Raw genomic sequence first — 22,970 nt, forward strand, 5'->3', positions numbered from 1 at the left:
GGCTGTAAACGATTTGAATTGTAAATTCACACGAAAACACAGACCCATCAAAACTTTTTACCTGGAAACTCACTAGAGATCCTGGCCTAGAGTGCTCTTTCTAAAATGTGGGTACAGAAGTGATCTTGAACAAATTTTTCAAAGACACAAGTAAAATTATATGCAGAAAATTACAGTGATGCAGTTGGTATATTTCTCCAAATAAAAATAAGCGAATGCTTAAAAAAAAGAAAACTCTGTTTGAGGAATAAGTACAACAATTAAATAAGTGATTGAGTTTATGTGCAGAGAAAAAATAAACGCAGAAATACAACCCAAAGATATAAAATTTATTCAAATGAAAAGAATGGCTTTTTAAGGTAATGCAGGCGAATTCGGTAAAGAACCAGTGAGGAAAAAAATCAATTTAAGTTATAGTTGCTCGATTATTAAACATATCAGTATCTCAAAGTTCCATAGTACATTTAAAAAGAGATGTTGAGTTGCTTAATCAACATCCAAAAGAATGTATGGTAGTAAATAAAGAGTGATTCAAACCGAGGTTGCACAATCTCCAGCTTCTAGGCCAAACACGACCACTGACAGGGTTTCATTAAGAATATGGAAGGTGCTTATAATTTAAATAACTAACAAAATTAATCGAGATGCATGGGGGGGGGGGGCCTTATTATGATCAGATTGGAGCTTATTTTGACAATTTAAATGTGTAGCATCCCTACTTATGACAACACTGCATATGTTATTTTTCTTAATATTATGCCATCAATTCTGATGCTCTCCAAGATTAATAGGATCCATGCTGGAAGAATAAAGGTTCTCATTAAGATTCCAGTATCTTCAATATATCAAGGGTACTGGAGAAAAACCCTGTTATTGCATGAAAATTGATTTTGAGAAAAACATGATTCAACGTTCATTAATTAATAGAAAGAAGGCAAAACAGCAAATATTCAACCTCACATATTTGAAGGTTTTTTTCAATGATATGGATCACATATTCAGATTCTACACCTTAAAAATATACGTAGGGTGACTCACAACTCAATGTATAAACTTTGAGGGAAAGTAAAGAATTGTAGTTTGAACAATATTTACACAGGAAAGCATAACCAGAAATAGATATGTTATATGATATGGAAATGCTCCAGGTAATTCCCTGGAGCTTCCTCATTGAAGCTTGTGATATCGTACAGAAAGCAAGTATCATTTTATGAACACTGCATTGGTGGACAAGCACCTTGTGCATGGGTTAGCTATAATGAACAAGCTGCTGTACAAATGTATATAGTACCCAAGCAGTAAAAAACCCAACCAGATATTCAATTCTACATTGTTAAATGTTTGTGCACTTGTCTGTGGTCACACATCCATCTCAAATTACAAAACATTCAATACCTCAAATGAAACCCTATTCTGTGCCTACCAATTGGTGTATTGTTAAACTTTGCCTAATTAAGCTTCTTGCACAGCTTCCTACATTGTGTTCTTGCTGGGTGTTTACGTCCAGGTTCTCTGTTTTTTTTTTGCTTCAGGCCATACTTTCTCAGGACCACTCCTTCACCAAACATGAGCCCAGTGCAAGAGTTATTAATGGGCCCTTTCACTATGTTTTTCATTATACAGGTTAGGGGAGGGGAGCATTGCAAATGTTATGCATACTTCTGTTTCCATTGCCTAGGGAACGGGAACAAAAGTATAATTTTTTCACCAATCATTATACAGGAAGCCTTCAGAAATCCTAGGACTTTAATGGATAGACTTTCTATCTGCTGACCAATCTGCTTTTCGGACAAAATTTTCAGCTCCACAAGTTCATGTAATCAAGGGGTTTCATTTGTGCTATCCAGACCTTTATTGGTTTTTTGTAAACATTGCCAAAAAGTAGCCACCTTGTTTCATTATGAAAAGAAAAGATATACTTCTTTTAAAATTTCTATGAGTGGAGGGGTCTAATGCGGCCACATTTGTCGCAGACTCCTTAGGGTGGCTCTGTGCTTTCCTTAGTGAATATGGTTCATATCAGAGTTCTATTATTTTCACTTAAAGTATATACATGTTTGTACAGTTTTCAGATACTCTGTATGATACTAAAGATTACGGTGCATCAGTTACAATAAAGGATCATCTACTTGAATATTTCATGCAGCAATGCACAGAAGAGAAAAATCACATCTCAAAGTATAATTCCTCAATAAATATATTTTTGAAACTTCACAAATGTACATAAACATATATACAGTCTACTCACAAAGACTAGAACACAAAAAACAAATTAGTTACCTTAAAATGAACAAAGCAGAATTTCAAAACTCAATTTTTACTATATGATCACAACAAGAGTTTTCTTGGTTTTTCGTTTCCATAAACAAGTGACGTACTTCTTGAATAAATAGTTAACAATACATACACACTCACGTATTGCTAGTCTACACTATATTTGTATTTTTTGACACGCAATAAAACAGCTCCCAATATATATATGATTCACTCTGTTGCGATGCATTGTGTCCGGAGTAACATTCAATCGACATACATGGAATGATTCTATAATTACAACAAAATTTTTAAATACATACAACTATAGTTTATTATTCTTGCTTAATTTGGCACAGCTATAGTTTTGCCCTTTGGATCATCGAATCGGTCCATGGTTTTTATACTGAACAGGGCATAGATTCCTGTGTTCAGTATGGCTATGAAGAGCAAACCAACGAAGATCCCCATCCATATCGGCAGAGTGAAAAACGGAGTGCAGTCGAAACTTTCAGCAAATTTCCCATTCACACGGTAAGGCTGAATCTGTAAGTGAACGAGGCCTCAGTTATACATATATATCACCACATATAAACTCAAGTAATACATCTTACACAATCCACCCCAATCCTTTCATTAACTCTTAGCAGAAATCTCTAAACACCCTTTAAAATGTCACATCTTTTTTAATGAAGCAGGCTTTCTTCCGATTTTCGGCTGGTGAAAACTAAGTGTGAGTAAAAGTGTTCCATTGAGAAAAATAAACTTTACAAAATATCTGGGCTTGTCAAGGCTAAAATAGAGGCTTTTAAGTAGGTGAGATATCTTGTGAATGCCATTGAAAAGAGTCAGCGCCAAACAGGGAATCAGGAGCTATGTGTGTAGTTAAAATTCTTAATTTTTACTATTTTTAAATTTTTAAAAAGAATGCCGAAACTTTTTGTAAAAAGTAACAAAAAAAAAATCCAGAATTTAAATTATTGGTATCTCAAAAAATCTTTGTTGCTCAGCTATATCTTAACAAAAAATCTACTACTACTAATTTACCACACCTACTAGTCTTATACCCATACAGCAATTTACTGTATTGGGATAAGATTGAATTGGGTTGGAAATTGAAGGTGGTCATCTATAGGCGGTCGCCTCAGGTTTGGTGGGAAAGAACTTGATATCTATGATCAAACCAGACGGTAGCCCTCATGGTGGTAGATGAGCATCTTACTACTGCACCACTCGGGCACAAATATGAAGTCTACAGTGCAACTCAAATTTGAACCCTGACTAGGTGGGGCTAGTCCATATGAACCTGGCACCTCTACATACAATGCTATCATAGCCAAACATGGTTTCAGTCTGCTGAATGTGGAACTGAAAGGAAGAGACCCAGCAAAACAGATAAATTATGGAGGCTCCCACATGGCAAACTATGGACAGTGTCAAAAGGTGGAGGTAATAGAGCTTCGCAAAAATAGAATGTATGGGTCCAGGGATAGGTTGAGTAAGAGGATTCCTTGGTCATTGAAACAGACGAGGTAAATTCAAGTGGGAGAATTGAAGGCATAGTTATTTGAAAATAGTAGATTAAGGAATAGAGGGAAAAAAAAATTTCAAAATTAAATTAGAATGGGAATAATTCAAGACCTGCTATTAAAGAATTGGAACAGAGTGCCATGACTGTGGTGGGGTCGGGTTTGGCCAGTTGTAGTGAAATAAGTGAAATAAATAATATAGTGGAGAAAATCTCAGAAATAAAAGATGAGGACATCGTGATTCCAATAAAAGAAATGTTTCACGTAATGGTAAGTAGTCTTATATGGAAATGAGATTTAAAACGAGCGCAGAGAGAAAATTAAGATTTTTATGGAAAAATGTATAACAAAAGAATTTTTTACGAATGCCCTTAGGGCGGGATAAGGAAATTGTAAGATAGAAGGTTATTTCTTATCCTTTTTGTTGTTTTTAACTTTTAATTTTTTCATAAATTGACAAGGCATTTTAGCTGAGTTTTATTGGCCCAGAGAATGGTAGGTAGTAGATTTTAGAAAATTTTATTGTTGTAAGTGGTTAGTTGCTTTTGATCAAATGCCAACTGCGGATGATGGGACTACAGCATTGCTGATGAAAGACATGCCAGAAATGGTCATGGGAAAAGGCCTATTCCGATTACCTGAGTGTCTGTCAAATAGTGTATTTTCCAAATTACTTGTTTTCTTTCAATATAGATGATGACGTCTCACACAGGCATGTTGAGTTTTCGTCTAAATCCCAATTTAATCACAATGTTTTTCTCCAACACATAAGTACATTACACAGTTATACATGCACAGTCTTGTCTTTTTTCGACTTCATAGGCTCATACAAGCATCCCTTAAGTTGGCAGTTCTCCCATAAGAGGAAAGAAACCAACAGAAAGCTCTAATTCTGGTCTAGTCTAGCCAAACATGTGAAATTTACAGGGGAAAAAAATTCCCCCCTGCACTACAGACTGCTTAGAAGGCCCCCTTCCTACATAAATGACGCCTCTGATAAATAGTCACTTAAAAAATAATTGTATGAGCACTTAGTGATAATGAAAAGTTGGAAAAGAACCAAAATATTGATTACATTATTTATCATAATTAAAATTGGTTTGTAAAAAAAATTGACTCTCGCATTAATCATTAATAATTTTTATAGTATAGAAATAGTAGGCAATAGCCTTTCCCTATCTATACTACAAGTAATATGCAGTGAAACCTTGATCATTTTTGTCGCACCACAGTCTTTTTCTGCACACGAGGGCTAATTGGACCGGGACCTACAATTTATTGCCGATTCCGAATGGCAGGCTTGTTTTTTATACTCATCAAGAGGTTGGTGCGCTAACCTCTCCCTGCTGTGGTCAAGTCGCCATTTTTTTTTTGTACCCCTGTGTCAGGAAAGTTTTCTGACAAGGACGAACCGGGTATCGAACTCACGACACCTCTAAACATCCTTTGGTACTTTAGGCGAGTATCTTATCGACCTGAGCTACCGCGCCCCGTGAAACCTTGATATAGCAATACTCTGCTGACCAAGAAAAATATTGCTGTAAAGGAATTTATCGTTTTAACGATTTTTCATTGTACAATAATCTTATATAATGATTTCCTCCATATCAACATTACTCTCTGGTCCTGATTCATAGTGCTGATATACTCTATTTACAATAACTCCCTTAGAACAATATGTTTCTCTGGTCCCTTTGGTTATCATTATATAGGCTTTTCACTGTAGTATGTTTAAGTTATAAATTGAACAAAATGCAAGTTATTAGAGTTTATACATACAAAGAGGTAGCAAAAGAAAAAAAAAACAGGTTTTTGCATCAACCTAATTCAAAGTGTGCTGCTGATGGAGACCTGAACATTGGTCGTGTTACAACAGTTCTGTTTCTACAATTCCTATTTTTCTTTTTTAATTAAGGCTCAAGTTTATTCGAATTTTTTAAATTAAATTATTATTTAAACAACTATTAATCATCAGTTAACAGAAAAATGGTTACTCTGTATATTAATTATCAACACTAAGAGGCTGATTGTACGTACAAGGTTTTTACCATTTTTACTGGTACAAGGTTTTTACATAGTTTTTACCAGTAAAAACCCAATCCTGGTGATCATTAATGAGGGGCTTGAAATGCATGCTTTTATTGTACAAGGGGGAAATTAATATTTGGTCGTAAAAGAGGAGAGAATGCATCAGGAGGGGGGGGGGGTGTCAGTTAAGAGGGATTTTACTGTAGCAATTTATGTTTTTCATAGAAAAAAATACTCCCTCCCCAGCCCTTTACAAAACTATCCCTTAAAATTTTGGAGAGGAGTGGAAATTGGTCTTAAATTTTTTGGAGTTTTTGCATGGATCTAAATCATATACAAAAATACATAAAAAAGATTTTTGAAAAACACTGTAGGGATCTTTCCCTGCGCAAAAACATGACATTGTGGAGTGCCATTGCGATCAGCATGAAGCTGCCATTCATCATCAACCAGTAGGTTAAATTACCTGTCATTACTACTCTCAAATCAAATTATGCCAAAAAAAATTTCCAACGAGCTTGAAACAGGAGCATACAGACTTAACGGGACATGTGGTCAAAGCAGATACAAGTTATCTCACCATTTCCAGATGACCAAAAATTGAGTTGATGTTGGCTGTTTGACAAATTTTGTCTTTTTCCTCCACAAATGAAATTATTTTTTTATTTTTTGATGCAATGGGGGAAGTTTATATTACGCTTGTGACGTCATTCCAGGTAAATTATTTGGAAATAATTTTTTTCCCCAAATGTAAGAATATTTTACAATCATGGTCAAAATTTGAGAGAGATAAAAACTTCACAGTAGCCTGGGAAGTGGAGTATAGTATCTGGGAGACTGGCAACTATGATATATGTAACTATTGGAATCATTGTTGCCCCCCCCCCCAAGCTTTAAGTCTATCTCAGTCTATGTGTAACTCTCTCTTTCTGTTTGCAAATAACTTCTGGTCAAAAGGACTACCCCATGAATTCTGTACAGTTATAAACACAGTAAGGTTATGTAATGTCAAAAAAAAAAAAAAAAAATTACCTGGAAACGAGTCATTATCAGAACAACAGAGATGTCTCTCTTCTGTGGCCTCAACCGTAAATCGCCGCAACTGAACGAGAAACCAAGAGGTGCTTCGATGGGACGCACATCAAGTGGCCACTGCCCTGGCAAAGGTCCTCCATCCACGCTCAACAAACTTTCATTGGACAATAACCATGAGCCGTATTTTTGAATGAATATCATGCTTTGGAAATAAAACATTTTTGAAATTAATATAAACAGTCCAAAAAAATCTTTAACAAGACAAATGAAATTATCATACCACACAACAATTAGTAGAAGTTATTACCAAATCTTTTTACATAAGCCAATCTTCTAGGACAAAACAAATATCACAATTATATGGAAATATTATGGATTTTTTTTAGAGCAAAAATTAAATTTAGTGTTGCAACAATGTGTGCCTTATAAATTTTATTTCAAAAATTTATTTATTTTTTAGTTAACTTTAGAGGTGTTACAGAGGATAGGCCAAGAAAGATAATACAGTCTAACCTCGCTAATACAAAGTCTAAGAACAGAAAATATTTGGAACTCTCCAGATTTCACAATTAATGATAAAATAGCAATTTGATTAGGTTCAACATGAAAAGTTTTTAATTTATGTTAAGCAGTAAAAATGTTGATCACATCGATCACATCAGAACCTGGGGTTTTGAAAACAATAATCGATTGATAACTATATCCGAAAAAGAAAATACATGTTAATAAGATATGCTGTTTTTCACACTAAAACAGAGCACAGATTTTCTTTTGAACTTACACTTAATTTGAAACACCACAAATTAATTGATACTATTGTGAGGCCTTTGAAGATTGAAAAAAATTATGTATAATTTTGAAAATTATGCCATTACTTCCCGAGAATTAATGATGGCTGTGAAATGTTCAATCATGCTGCTGCAGTCTGGTAACTCATTTCCAGAAACTATACTGATAATACTATACTGATGATTTCCAGAAACTGATACTGTTCTAAAATATTTTCTTCTCTTTTAAGGCAACATAATATAATTTATTTGTCCCCAGTCATTAAAATAAGATTATACAAGTTATAAAGTTAACAATTAAATTATAAATTTTACAATATTTAAAAGAAAATAAAAAGAGGGGAAAAAATGATTTTTGAATAGACACAGTAGAACAATTATTTAAAATGATATGAAAAAAGCTGGGATGGGGGAGGAGAGTAGTAACTTAATGCTAGTACGATTGTGTCTTTTTTATTTCAACCATTAAGATGAATTGTGAAACTGGGCGAGTGGAAGAATCTGATCGAGAACTACAGGACCTTATTACATTTTATTTGCCTCTACTATAGAAAATCTATTACAAGAACAGCACCACACTTACATGGATCATAGTGGCTACTCTAGCTCGATGAGGAATGTGTGAATGGAGTATTATAGTCAACACGGGAGGAGGTTAAATCCCAAAATGGCCCGATTAAGCTATCTCATACACAAAAAGAAAGTCAGGCACAACTTCAGTTTCAAAATGTGCAAGAAAAACTTCTTATGAAAACAAATTGATAACATAACCCAGAATCCTAATAACTATAAATTAAATTATCCCCATGTTAGGACATAGGCCTGATTCGTACTTTGCAAAAGTCCTGAATGATAACATCACGAGTGATTCCAATAAACAGTGTTTACTGCATTTATCGAATTTGACCAAACAAAGTTTGACTGTAACAATTAGTAGAAGTCTTATCTTCAAGTCCTATCCCAAACAAAGAAGAAATAATGGATAACAATAAATAACTCACTTGATAACAACTTTGGATATGTCATCTTCACCAGAAAATGTCAACTCCAAACTACAAGAAAATCATTAACATTATAATTCTTTTCTCTCTCTTAAAAAAAAGTACAAAAATATCCATACAATAAAACTACAATCATCTTGAACTCTGTTACCCAATGTCTTATTTCCTCAGTGAAAAAATTTTCCTTAGAGTGAAGTAGATGAAATTATAACCAAATTCTTCTACACATGAAAATGAATAATTTGCCATAACAAATAACTACTTCACCAAACACCAACTCTGGCCATATTACTATATTGCCATTTACTGCCATTAATGAGTTGGGTTGGAAATGAAGGTACCATCTATCGGTGGTCACCTCAAACTAGTTAAAGAAAATATCTTATCTATATTTTCCCCCAGGGTTTGAACCTGGGACCGTGACAGCAACCTTCAAGATGGTTGATGAGCATCTTACCCCCACGCCACTTGGGACATCACAAATAATTGACACCAATGCTTTAAATCAATGTTTCCCAACCTTTTTGAGATGTCGCAGACCCCCTGTAGTGATGGCTAATGCTCTGCAGCCCCCAGAGGGTTAATTTCAAAGCTGACTTCCCTAAAATAAAAGAGGTATTCACAAAAAATTTTCAACACGTTTTTAAGACAAATGAACTTTTTCTGTTCACTGGTTTACGCATTTTGGCTCTATAACGGTGAGCTGTCATCAGAACCTCATTGTTAGAAACCACCAATAATGGTAACTTTGTCAAGCAAAAATTCCTCTTTACAAATTTTCCTTTTTACTAAATTTTTTCCCACACATTCCAAAAAATATGCTGCTATCTATGGGTGGAAACACGTAGTCAAGTATTTTACACTAGGAAGTATTGAATTGCATTTATTTATATTTTTTCCAAAAAAATTCTTGTTTGTTGAACTCTCAAAATTTCCCACATGGACCAATATTTCCCACAAATATGGGAAATTTTCCACGAGTTACCATCACTGGAAACCACACACAAGTAAAACTGTTGGGGGGTGAGATTTACTTGTGGTCATTTGGAGCGTGCATCTTTGTCTTTGCTGAGCCTGAGTGGTCTTTGAATGCTAATTGAAGTGCCACCTGTTGCAAAGTGTTGAAAAACCCTGTCTCTACAGAAGTCTAAAGTCTGCCCAAGCTGACGATATAGGTGGTCTGTTCCTTCCATCATTAATGAGAAAATCTTGGCAAGTTCTGATGAAGTACCCCTCAAGAAAATTCAATTCAGAATTATGTGTTGCTTTTTTTTTTTTTTGAAAACATACTTTTGATTTTTCTCAAAATCAAAATTATGCAAATGTTGGGCAATAGCTGAACTATTAAATTTGTCCCTTTTCGACATCCTTAGGAACAAGATCTTGAATCCAACTTGAATATTTAGATTTCCCCTAGTTTGGCCAATGTATCCCTTTTCACAATTCTTGCATGGGACAAAGAGGTATTGTTACTATAATTTGCATATAAAAAAATTTATGTAATTAGTTGAAATTTCAAGACACAAAAATTGCCATTCATGCAATAGTAAATGAAAATGGTTCCATGAACTCTAGAGATCCACAGGTTGGGAAACACAGCTTTAGATTGAGGGGTGCATAACCTCCAGCCCACAGATGGCAAATGCAATCTACCAAAGAGATTAAATCCAGCCCCACAAAAGGTGTTCCGGTAGAAAAGTATCAATACACACACTGCACTATATACAGGATCTCCACTCTTATTGTTGTCCAATGGCTATTTCCTGAACCGTTGGTTTTTTTTTGGGACAATTTTCACAGTTAGACAAAAAAATTTCTAATATGATATCGTATATAGCATATATATATATATATATATGCTCTATCTCTCCTGAGACCAACAAAAAAATTCAATGTTCACAGAGGTATTTGAATTCAAAAATCAGAGGGAAAAAGGGGAAAAGAACAGCATAAATGAGGGGAAAAAGTACCATCAATTAGTTTTTGCTGTTCTTCCCTGTTTTTTCCCTCTGATTTTTGAATTCTACCGCAGAATATTGTACTTGGAAACTTGGCCTTAGGTGAAACAGGGGAACAACTCTATATTTGGAAGAAGTTAGAGGACAGGGGGATCGTATGCAAATTTAAATTTTCTAATTTTTTAATTAATTTTTTTTTTTTTTCATTTGAACAGCATTTAAGATGATGGGCAGCATCATATTTGAAACATTTTTTTCTTTTTTTTTCTTTTGAAAGTTGTCTCTAAAACTAACGTTTCTGGAAATAGCCTTTAGACAACGATAAGAGAAGAGATCCTGTATATCTAGGCTGACTGTATTTCATCAATTTAAAAAAAAATGGCAAATGAGGATCCCTATAGGAAAATATGAGGCATCACCAATCATTGCCTAAAAAGTTGTCAAAGCCTGTTGTCATCACTGAAATTTCTGAAAAATCACCAATGAAGGGAAATGAAGTGCTACTGAATGAAAATGACAGATTAAAATGCAATTGATGAAAAAACTTTTAGTTTAACAAATATGCAAGATAAATATTGATATGATCATAAAGTCAATTATGATAACTATAGTCATAATTACTGTAATATAATTCATAAGTTATGAAAATCTTAATCCTTGATTTCAGTAATGAATAAAAAATTCAAGTACTTGAAAGCTTTGAAAAATACAGGAAACTTTTTTTAATAAAAATGTTGGGATGGCCAAAATTACTGAAATGTTGTGTAAAATATGGGCCATGGGACAGTTTCTGGCCTGCAAGGGTCTGGCTCGTGGACTGAAAGGGTTATGCACAACTGCTTTAGGATGTTTATTCAAAGGCATCGTTTGGTTGGAGAAATAAGAAAAACATTCATCAGAAATAATGTTGCTAAAACGACTTCCTTGCTACATTTGCAAAGCAAAGGACGACCAAATTGTCAATATATGTTGAATGCACAATACAAATATTTTATTGCAATTTGTGTAGGTGATTACTGGACCATAATTGATTTTATTCAATTATCTATAACATTCAAATTTTCTGATGTAAACTTGCCTTAAATGAACCCGATAATTGCAGTTCTACTGTTTACTACTCTTTAAAATGCTCGTATTTCTTATCATACAAAAATAAGTAAATCTCACTTTGTTTCATCAGAAGAGTTGCCCTTACTGCATGTGCCACTAATCTCTGGAGGGAAACTCAATGATCTAGTTTCATTGTCAGAACCACCGATCTGGAGAGTTACATTTTCAACATACATGAAAAGACAGCCCGTCAGATTAATGAAGTGGTCATCTTCTGGAGTATCTACAGCTAAGAGACTCCTAGTTAGACGCTTTTTTGGCTCTTCGATAACCTACAAATCATGCAAAATTCATGTCCGATTAACACCCCTGGCAAACATATTTGAAAAAAGTTACTCATCAAAGTTGACACATCATTTTTGACAAAATGACATCTTCACAAGTAAAGATTTAATAGAAAATTTCAGTTTTAACAGGCATTACAGCTTTATCCGCACAACAGAATTTATGTTCATTTATCCATACAAATCAAAGTTGTTCAATAGGAATTTGATTGTTTTATTTAAGAATTTTTAAAAATTAGCTAAAAAAATTTAATTACATAGTTTCCAGGTAGTTAGACCATGGTTTAAGAAATTCTATTCCTGAAATTTCACACACATCTGTAGCAGGCATCTTCAAAGATTAAACATGCGAAGGTCTGTGCAACAAGCGAGGCATAGCCTTTCTCGCTTGTCGCAGAGATAGAGCATTTGATGATAAGTGTGAATATTGATAATACAGTGCCTATATAACAATACTCAAGGGACCAGAGAAACATATCTTAGTATAGACAATAATAATTATAGAGGGAATCGTTATATATGATTTTCATTGTGAAACAATCATTCTGGAAGTTTATCTGATAAAGTATCAACAAACCCATGAGCTTCGACGACCAGTGAACAATCCAATAATATCTTTTTGGTTCCCCTTCACTGAAGGAAGGTAGAAATTGCCTACAGTTTAAAGAAGAAATGATCACTTTATTGATACCATACAAAAAACCTTCAAAAATTACACAATTTTTTATCAAGCTTAAAACAACAGACTTATCACAGATTTCCTTCTATATGATAAGGAAACATGGTCAGCCTGCGATTGTAAGGACTGACAGATTTTCTTTAAGGATTTTTCATTTCACAAAACACAATTTGAGAATTTTCAGGAACTTCTCAACAAACTTATGAAAAATCAGAAGAATTTAATTTCCAATTGGAAGATTTTAATAGATTTAAAAACCAGAATGGTTCCGGGTAAATCAGAAGTATTGCCACCTATGGAACATGAAGCTTTTTTAGCATTGTAAGTAACTGGAGATGAAAAGTGGGTTACATATATAAACTTGGAGGGAGGATAAAAAACATGAATCAAACATGATAGGCCGAACAAATAAACAGTCACTAAACCATATCCCCTACCATTCGTTGATCATGAATTCAACCATTCAATTATTTGTCACTGATTATGAAAGAGTTTTAACCTTTTAAGCGGCATTGACAAGATATCTTGCCTCTTTGAAGGTCTCTTATTTCAGCATTGAAAATCCCGGAAGTTTTGTAAAATTGATTTCTCAATGGTACACTTTTCTATGGCTATGATTACACTATAAAAGTTTGAAAAGATATCTTTTACAAAACTTGAAGAAAACCAATAAGTCTCTTGCTTACATTCAAGCAAATACAACCGGTATGCTTATTGGTTGAATTTTCAAAGTTTTATAAAAAAAGGATTTTTTTTTTTTAATTTTATAGTGTAATCCCAGTCTATACCCTTATCTTTGCAGATAAAAATCAGAAGAAAGCCTACTTTATAAAAAAATATGTGACATTTTGGAGAAGGGTTTAGTGATTTCTACTTTGCTGCTAAAACGGTTGAAGTAGACTACGTATGAAAGTCACTTACCGCTGAGGATTCTTTCATCAGGAAGATGAACAAAAACAACACAAGAACTTTCAAGAGCCTTTGCTATAGACTTTTGCAACATGGATTCTTTTTCATCTGCTATATGAATATTGTGAATACCGCAATTGGACTGCCGAATATGCTTCAAGGGTTCATCAACAGAGGGATACAAAACATGTGGTTGTTTGTCGAGAAAAACCTAGAAAGTAAAGACAATAGGAACCAAGCATTCTATATAAATCATGTGAGTGTACATATCCTGAATCGCATGCACAACAATAAGATGATTCAAGAGAGATAATAGCCTGTAAATTCTTTAATTGCTAAGGGCAAGATCTGTCAGAACGCTATGTAGTCTGAATGCTCAAGAAAGCAGCTAAAAGCAATATCATGAAAATAGTCAAAATTTTAGAATTAGACCATGGTTCAAACAGAAAAGATTGATTTCTGAATTTATTTGAAGAATTTAATTAATTTAAGCAAATTAAATGAAAAGAAAATGTTTTTTTGCAAGAAGTATGTCAGCCTTACCTCCAAATTTTTAAGATTAGTGTCCTTGTTTTTTTCATTAGCCGAAGCAAGATCCTCCATACTCAACTGAAAATGATACAGTAAGAATCTGTTATAACGAGCATGGCTTATAACGACAATCTCAATATAATGAGTGATTTGCAGGTGATTGTTAAAGAATTAATGTTACATAAAACATCAGCTCATAATGAGAAGTCTGTTATAACGACCATTTTTACAGTGATTGTGAGCTGTCGTTATAACAGACTTCTACTGTACATCGAAGAATGAATGTGTCTATCACAATTAAAGAAAACCAGGGTTGGTAAAAAAACTAAAAAACCGGGTTTTTTGGGTTTTAATAACATTTACATTAAAAACAATAAAATTTCTGAAAAATCAGTACTCAACCCTGAATATAGTAACGTTCACCTGTCAGGTGAACATGGCAGCCAGGTGTCATGCCATGTTGTAATTGTCAAAATGGTTCTTTAGCAGCTGCTGTGCTGGTGCTGCAATGTGTATCTTGATAAAAGTTGTGCCATCTACCAGGGCTGGACAAATCAAAAAAAAAAATTTAGGTGCTAGCCAAATTTGTTAAGAGCGAAGCATATTTTCCCCGCCCCCTGAGTAAGTTCATTCCTGAGTAAAGTTTTTTTACTTTTCCAGGGCTTTAGACCCACTTCCATATTGGGAGACACATTATTACAAAAGCAAAAAAAAAATTGTGTCACACGTACAAAAAGCAAAACAAAAATTATGTCACACGTACAAAAAGCAAAAAAAAAAGAATTGCCACACTTACACTTCATTTTAGTAATAATGCGTATAAAATTTTAGGTGCGCAAACCGATTTTCTAGTCGCCCTGGCATCTGGGTATCCTCATATCTGAGAAGCTCCGGGAAAAATAACGAGAAACAATGCAGGAATAGGTGAATGATTGATTTGGAGATGTTTTGTCAGACAAAAATGTAGTGAAAAATACTAGCCATTGTATCTTTACTTTCTGAACACACCTTGTCTAACCACTATATCACCTCAATTAGTTATAGTTCCCAAGTGCAGTGCAGCACAAAAGTTTTGACATGCAATAAATTCTATATAATAAAATATATAAGTATTCTATAGTTTCAGCAATTAATTTAACATATGAATTACATGGTTCAGTCAGTTTTACTAGAGAAGATAAAACAAACCTGCTTACCTTATCGACTATGAATGCAACGACAGCAACTGAATCCCCTAAAGGTTTTTCTTCCAGAATATCTTTCAATGTCGACTCACTCACTTCAGTTTCAAAAGCGGACACTGAATGCATTTGTAGTGGAGACCTAAAAATAAAATATTGCAAATATATATATGTTAAGCAAGATGTCGATATTAATTAAATTACACACTGAAAGAAGTCGAAATTAAAGTAAATATAGTGGATCCTACTTTAAGCAATTTAAAAACAAAACGTCACAAAAAAAAATCCATCTCAAAAATTTTCTCATCTCCAGACCACTGTTTTTGTTCCTAGCAGTGGCGATCTTGCAACCTGTGCAATTGCACAGGGCACCAAAACAAGTTGATAAAGTTAGAAATACATTACTAGAAAATAATCTTTAAGGTAGTTTAAAAAAATCACGGTACAAAATATACAAGAAAAATGATTGAGATGAAAAAAAAATTGAAAGTTTGAGAATATAGGCCTATAGTTGATCTTTTAGGAAAAGAATCTATGATCAGTGCACCTATACACTGTACGTACAGTAACCAATGCAGTCAAAATAAAAATGCACACACTTGGATTCTTTTCTTTTGCCCACGAGACATTGGACAACTTTTTTTTTTTTGTCTGCGAAGAATGGAGGAAAGCTTCCTCCATCGCCCCATTCTCATTCACACATCCTCAGTGTTCCAAGCACTTTGGCACCCCAGAACTCTGGTCCCTCCTGGCTCTCCAGACTTTCCTAGTAGGACTAGTGCAACCAAAGCCAGCTCAGTCACACTGGGCGCGCTCTAGAAGGCGAGTCAAATCTGAGGTGAAAGGGCAGAAAAGAAAAGTAAAAATTATTTCTGTGTCCACTCTCCAGGCAGGACACCAAATCTGAGAGGAACGAGGAACCAAAAAAATTAAGGAAATGATTTCTGTTCACTTGGAGGGGGTGTCAAATCTAAGGTAAAAGGACAAAAAATAAAAATTTCAATATGACATAAAATCTTGCTGTTCCTTTGAATGCATCAAAATAGGTTCTTTTTTTTTAATTGTAGGGAGGTCAAGAGCACTCAAAACTAAGACCAGTCCTGATTCCTAGCTCACTGTTTTGGTCATACCCATGCTTACATACTCTCAATGTCACTCTTTTGATGGTTCACTAATATAATTGCTCACTCTCATACTTACACACACTCTAGGTAACCTCAGCCCCCCCCCCATTACACATACTCTCTAGGTCACTCTTTTGATCATTCACTCACCTGGTTTCACTTTCTAAGTCACCCTTTGACCGTGCACCTTGCTCTTTAGGTCACTCTTTTGATAAATCAACATGCTTGCACACTGTTTTGGCCACTAGTATGCTTTTACACTCTTTAGGTCACTGTTGTGGTTGCTCACATGCTTGCATACTCTCTAGGTCACTCACTAACCTGCTCTTCTGACTCTAGGTAGAGTCAAATTTTTATGGTTCTGCCACTCTTCTCACATTCTAATCAAATTCTCCACCACTCATTCCTCAAATTTGCCGTCTTGGGCTATAGTGCATTTAGGTCCGTCCCCCGTAAATACGTCTCCATCACTGTAAGTTATATATACATCCTAACTGAACCGAGATATATATACTCTGCGAACCAAGAAAAACTATCATTGTAGAGGGATTACCATTATATCTAGTGTCATTCCCATAGCTAGAACTCAATCAGCGAGACGCATTTGAATAAGGATCATGATCATCACACTGCAATCTGAATTAGTTATATGTGTATAAACATCTCATTTTAACAAACTAAGGACTTGGCAATAACTGCTTTTGTTAATAGATAGACAAAATCTATGCAAATCAATTCATAACATGCTGTTTTTTTATTGCATATTTCAACAAAAAATTCCTACAAGTAGCACTGTCTGTGCTTGAATACAAAATAATCTTATTAGACATGAAATCATAAATTTCAAATCAAACATAACCTCTATAACGACGATTCAAATTCTGCATTATTGGAAGGAAATTATAATCAATATCTTTAATGAAATTAAAAACAAATCTTGACCTCACCCTTTAATATTCCAAGAGATAACGGGGACTTTACCATATTGATCAGCAATAATTGATGGTACTAAACAACAAAACAATAAAATTAATCTGTGAAACATGTTTAAATTTTAAACCAATGCTTATCAAACAATTGCAACTTATAACAAACTCTACAGAGTAAGCACGAAATATGGGCCGACCGTCGATCACAAGACTCAGCTCAGTTTGAGGGCAATCATTACAAGGAGTATGGGCTGACAGTAGGATCATTCATTAGTCATATGAAATATAATAAATATAAATTATGATGGATTTATCTGTAATAATTCACAAAATAAATTTACATGAATTTAATCTTTGCTTTAGAAGTGATTATTATATTTAATTGAATTTGCCCCACCCCTTACCTTATGCATGAAGCTTTGTTTATTAGCGGTCCTTGTTGTTTGGGGCAACGACTTGAACTGGTCAACCTCCTTTTAATATTTCCTTTCACTGGGCTAATCCCTCTAATTAATGGAGAGTTGCGGAATCTGTGTAATGTATGGGTCAATATAAACATTACGGACATTAACAGGTAAATAAAAGCTTCAATTATTCACTAAAAACATTGTTTATTAACTATGTGTATAGGTGAGGTGTTGAAACCCGGTCACAAAGAAAGCAATACAGGATGTGTCATTTCGTTATAAATTTTGTGGATTCATTTGGATGGTTATCTATTTCTTAAATCGAATAGATAAATACAGTGATTATTAATTTTTAAACACATTATATTTAAGTTCAAGTAATTTGAAACAGCAAGTCTGAGACGGGATTGATTTATTTGCATGGTTTCATTTGTGAAACATTAGTGCAGGATTCTCAAACTTTCTCCGCCCGTGGCGCTCCTTTCCCCCTATTTCGCGAGCTCCGCTGGCTCCCCACAGCTGTTTAACAAAGAATATTTTCGAAAAACTTTTCTCAGGGACGCCGCAGAGCGGTGACTCTGACAAAGGTTGGAGGCGCACAGTTTGAGAACCCCTGTATTAGTCGATAAACTGCTATAATAGTGACACCACACATAGATATTTAATTTGTGAACATGTTGTTTTTGAATGGTGGAAAAGAAGTTTGTGCCCCTTTATCGTGTTGCCAACTTGCCACCAATTCTTCAGATTGCTGTATAATTACAATCCTACACATAATGTACGGGATAACAATTGAAAACATAATAACATCCCAGGAAAAGCCGTGGGTATAATCTTTTTTGATGTGTTATTGATTTTTTTTTTTTTTGATGAAACGTCCAAAAGCATGATGAGAAGTCACCAAGAGTGAAACGAAGTCATGCTTTCAGATATTTTTCTTGCCAAAGAAAAAAATTGGCAACACATAACAAAAAATTGATTACACTATGGCAGTTGAAATGAAAAAATTACAATAAACAACGAACTGCAAAAACAAAGCAACATTCTTTGGCTAAAGAAGTTATCGAGATTAAAACTACAGCATCTCCTTAGAGCAGACATAGGATCAAACGAAAAACCATGATTCTCTTTTAAATAATACAATAGTCAAACAGTGCTGTCTTAATGCATAGGCCCACCCAGGTACCTTAAAAATGTGATCTGGTTGAAATTTTCGAGAATTTGCCAGGTAAGACCTGAGAAAAATCACTTGGCCCGGGGCCCATGATGCTCTTAAGATGGCCCTGCAGTTGGGGCTGAAAAAAATCTCTGGATTTGATCAATAAATATAGGATTACAAAATTAAAACTATAATGTTTAGTATGTAAAAATTTGATGAAAATGGAAATATTAAATGTACAACCAGAGAGTATCCAAATGAAATACTCCAACAAAAAAAAACAATGTATCAACTGGAAAAATGGTATAGACAACAAAAAAATAAGCTCCAAAATGCTAACAGACTTGATTAGTTCGGATGCTGTGCTCTATACAAAAGCCTATTATTACTGGTGACCTCTGAAAGTGACCATAAATTATATTTTGTATCTTCATACTTTTTAGGAGCGTGTTGTATTATATATATATTTCTTCGTGATTAAGTGTTGAGCATTTTATTGCACTTTTTTTTACATTTTATTTTACTTATTTACCTAGAAGTATACGTAAATAATAGTAGCAGACACAGAGAGAGAAAAAAAATACCAATGTAAGGAAATAGCTGACCAGTGTCGACTATAAAGAAAAGTGCCAGCAAGCTAGAAAGGAAATCGCCAGAGAAAAAAATAGATTATATACTATAGCTGTTCCAAAACTGCAAGTGTGATGGACATCAGAGGTATATTGATAGGAGGGCTAATGAGGTTATTCCTTCGTGGAGGGCTAAGCTCTGAAAGCCCAGGGTGGGGAATTCGGAGAGGCAGAAAATTAGAAAAGAATGGAAAAAAAGGGCCGGGAAACAGTAAATCTGCCTTTGCCCAGAGAGTGAGGGACAGGTCGGTAAACAACCAAAAGCATAACACAGAGTTTGCAAGCATGTGAGCAACCATTATTGTGACCTGTAGAGTGTTAAAGCATGTGAGTGACCTGTAGAGTAGAGTGCCAGGCAATGAGCTACAGAGAGTGTTAGGGACCCAGGTCAGTGTGTCACCTATAGAGCGTGTGAGCATGGAAGTGACCTAGAAAGCAAGAAACCTAATTAGTTAGCGACCGAACGAGTGGACTTGAGGGTGTGTGTGCAAAAGAGTGAGCGAGGGACAAAAAAGATCTAGAGCAGGGGTGGCCAACAACCTTTGCTGTGATTTTGTGCAGGGGGAGGGGGGGGGGCAACTAGGCAAAAATACTGTGTATTAAATTGATTTTCAGATCATCATTTCAACTATAGGTTTCAACAGCAGACTTCCTTATTGACAGACTGTTTCTATTGGCGATATTAATTTTTGCCAATAATAATAGTTTTTAGTATATGTTTTCACTTTATTGTCATTTCAAACCCACAAATTATGCATTAAGTTTGTTATGGGCATTTCTTCCTGCCACCTCATTGGGCAAGTTACCTATTGGTTGGGGGGGGGCTCTGTATTTATAGCTGAATGCAGCTAAACCAGGATCTGTTGAGTAAAAGAACAGAAACCAATGTATGTATATTTCATGATTATAACTTGATTTATGTCAAATATGAAAAAATGGTGCGTTGCCAAGTGTATACAAATCATGGAACCGTAGACAGATCATGCAATCCCTTGGGCGTAATATTTAGAATATAATATGTGTTTTGTATCTGTATTAACTGTGATGTGTTTTGTATCTGTGTTAACTGTGATGTGTTTCTGTTTAATAAATTTCAATTCATATGTCATGTTCTGCTCATTGTGATGAAACTTTTTTCAAAGTAGATGCCAACCGCCAACGGCGTCTTCAATCAATTAGGTTACACAGAACCTAACCTAATGATTCTAAATTAGTCATATTTGATAGTGGGGTTATATTGTGCTGTTGACCAAGGGAATTTCTCACCCATACACTATGATTATTTGTGCCGAAAACAGAGAAGCATTCATTTTTTGGATGACAAGATTCTCATCTACCACCACGAAGGCTGAAAAATTACTGAGTACTGATAGCAGCATTATTACTATAGTCAATCAATGTTTTCTATCTTGATTTTTTGGGGTTTTTTTTTAAACAATTACCTGACACTTGGAGTGGCAAAACCAGTCTTTTGTTCAAATGTGTAGGATGACCATTCCACTCTCCTATCTAGGTGCCTTAACTTGTAACTCATTTGACGATGGCCAAAAAGATCGCAAAATTAACCCTCTTTCATATTTTTCACTTTGTACATGGTACAGTTATTAATTAATTTAATGTCATTGTATCTCTTGAGTTTTAAGAAGTAAATAACTCAAAATATGACTGAAAATGATATTTTATGTATTTCTACTATCATCAGGTGAACAATTCAATATGATGGAATTATCGCATAGCCTTACTCTGAATGAGGAAGCATTGAAGCAGATTCCCGAGCCAAAGAGACCAGTTTTTGTCTTCGAATGGCTGAGGTTTTTGGATAAAGTGCTTTCTGCAGCTCAAAAGGTAACAATCTTTCAAAATACTGATTTTGCGAATTTGGTTGATTCTTGCCTTAAGTTCAATTTTTGCTTGTAGGCCGAAATGATTTTTCAAAAAATACTTCTTTCTTTGTTGGATATGAAATGCTTATCTGGTATGCAATTTCTCATTCCTTTCATAGTCTGATATCAAAGGTTGCCAGAAGAAGCTGGTTGAGCAGCTTATTAAGCAAATATCTGAGTCTCCAGGGCCACCAACGCGAAAACTTATTGGTCATTGCTTGGCAACTCTGTTCAATGTCGGCGACACTTCCCTGTTATTTGACAGTATCAACAAATGTAATGACATCCTGAAGAACAAGGATGACTCTCCTAGTTTTCTGCCAGTGAAATTGTAAGTTTTATTTTGTTCTTTCTTTGGGTCTTGGTTCAATGAAAGAGTAAATCAAGAGCGTAAAATTATTAATATATAAATGAAAACGTTCTCTTTAGAGCTGCCATAACATGTCTTGGAACGATGTATCAACAGCTTGGCAGGATGACAGGAAGATCATATGAAGAAACGGTTTACATATTGTTGAAGTCGCTAAAAAATGCAGAGGTATTTTGTTATACGTAGATTTCAACTTTAAGATACAGTAGAACCTTGATTAACTGAGCCTATATTAGCTGAAGTATGTGGCCAAACCATGGTTGGCAGATCATGTATTTCTTCCACTGTTGCGGTTCTGGGAATTCCAGTAACAAATTGAAGTGAATTCTGGTGTCAATGGCAGGGCTTAACAAATCAGAAAATGATTTAGGTGCCAGCTAAATTTCTTAGGAGCCATGATTTCATTCTCAAGAAAAATGGTCCTAAATGTTTTTCAACTTTTCCCGGTACTTTATATCTCCTTCTTGTGTTAGGAGAGGCACTGTCAGGAAATCAGAAAATTTCTTGAAGTTCATAGACTCCAATTTAGCAATAACATGCCGAGAATGTTAGATGCTAATACAGATTTTATTGTTGCTATGGTGACCTGGCACCTGGAATTTGTCATTCCCTGGTTAATGGGAATCAATTTAAAGAATAGCATAGTTATTGGGGAAAATACAGTCAGATACTGGAAATTACACCAAGCAGAAATCAAGGATTCTTCGTGTTCAAATTGTCTAAAACAATTCATGTTGAAAGAGTCAGATTTGATGAGCTTGATGAAATGGGTTTTGTTTTGTTTGGTTCAGGCAACAACAAGCCCAAGGAGTTTGTCTCTGTGGAGTCCTTTTGCAATAGAAGCATAGAAAGAGATAGACTTGAATGACTGGGGGGGGGGGGAAGATGATGATGATATAAAAGCATAGCTGCAAATTGTCCCAGATTTTCTGGTAGGATTCAGAATTTCTGCTCCATCTCCCAGACTACCAAAACAAAAAATTCTTATATCTCCCACATTTTGACTGTGATTTTTACGAAATCCCTACTTCTTTTGGGAAAAAAATTATTCCTAAAGAATTCACCCAAGAAAAAAGACTGTTGCTTTCATTTTCAATCCCAGAAATGATGTTTCAAGTGTAATGCAAAATGCCGCAAATAAAAAATATTTCATTTTCGGGGCTGAAAAGACAAAATCACACTG

General features: G+C 34.7%; 2 protein-coding genes across 3 annotated transcripts in view; one reads left to right on the forward strand and one right to left on the reverse strand.

Moving 5' to 3' along the window:
- Nucleotides 1-308: 308 nt before the first annotated feature.
- Nucleotides 309-17,563, reverse strand: LOC149081554 (V-type proton ATPase subunit S1-like). The gene is made up of 9 exons (XM_089238492.1): nt 17,358-17,563; nt 15,302-15,428; nt 14,118-14,183; nt 13,587-13,785; nt 12,564-12,640; nt 11,760-11,974; nt 8,635-8,685; nt 6,843-7,047; nt 309-2,799 (listed from the first exon to the last, which is right to left on the reverse strand). The coding sequence occupies exons 1-9, from the start codon at nt 17,453-17,455 to the stop codon at nt 2,599-2,601; spliced, it is 1,239 nt and encodes a 412-aa protein (XP_089094618.1). The 5' UTR covers nt 17,456-17,563; the 3' UTR covers nt 309-2,598.
- A 232-nt stretch (nt 17,564-17,795) lies between these two features.
- LOC149081555 (HEAT repeat-containing protein 5B) overlaps nt 17,796-22,970 on the forward strand; it is a 56,816-nt gene continuing 51,641 nt past the window's right edge. For both annotated transcript variants that reach the window (XM_089238493.1, XM_089238494.1), the window contains exons 1-4: nt 17,796-17,913; nt 21,237-21,379; nt 21,537-21,748; nt 21,847-21,955. In XM_089238493.1, coding sequence (XP_089094619.1) covers nt 21,251-21,379; nt 21,537-21,748; nt 21,847-21,955 — 450 coding nt within the window. In that variant the 5' untranslated portion in view covers nt 17,796-17,913; nt 21,237-21,250. The remainder of the gene's footprint in view (nt 17,914-21,236; nt 21,380-21,536; nt 21,749-21,846; nt 21,956-22,970) is intronic.

Source organism: Pholcus phalangioides, unplaced genomic scaffold (genome assembly GCF_987345545.1).
Source record: "Pholcus phalangioides strain wild (caught in Gottingen) unplaced genomic scaffold, Ppha-v1.0 ptg000010l_1, whole genome shotgun sequence".
NCBI lineage: Eukaryota > Metazoa > Arthropoda > Arachnida > Araneae > Pholcidae > Pholcus > Pholcus phalangioides.

What these genes read in the sequence shown, in the direction of transcription:
- LOC149081554 (XM_089238492.1), bottom strand. Translation starts at nt 17,455, where the DNA reads ATGTTTCACAGATTAATTTTATTGTTTTGTTGTTTAGTACCATCAATT. An exon ending in CTAATCTTAAAAATTTGGAG is followed by an intron (nt 13,786 to 14,117) that starts GTAAGGCTGACA and finishes TTTACTTTCTAG; the next exon opens with GTTTTTCTCGACAAACAACC. An exon ending in ATATCCAAAGTTGTTATCAA is followed by an intron (nt 7,048 to 8,634) that starts GTGAGTTATTTA and finishes TTATTTCCAAAG; the next exon opens with CATGATATTCATTCAAAAAT.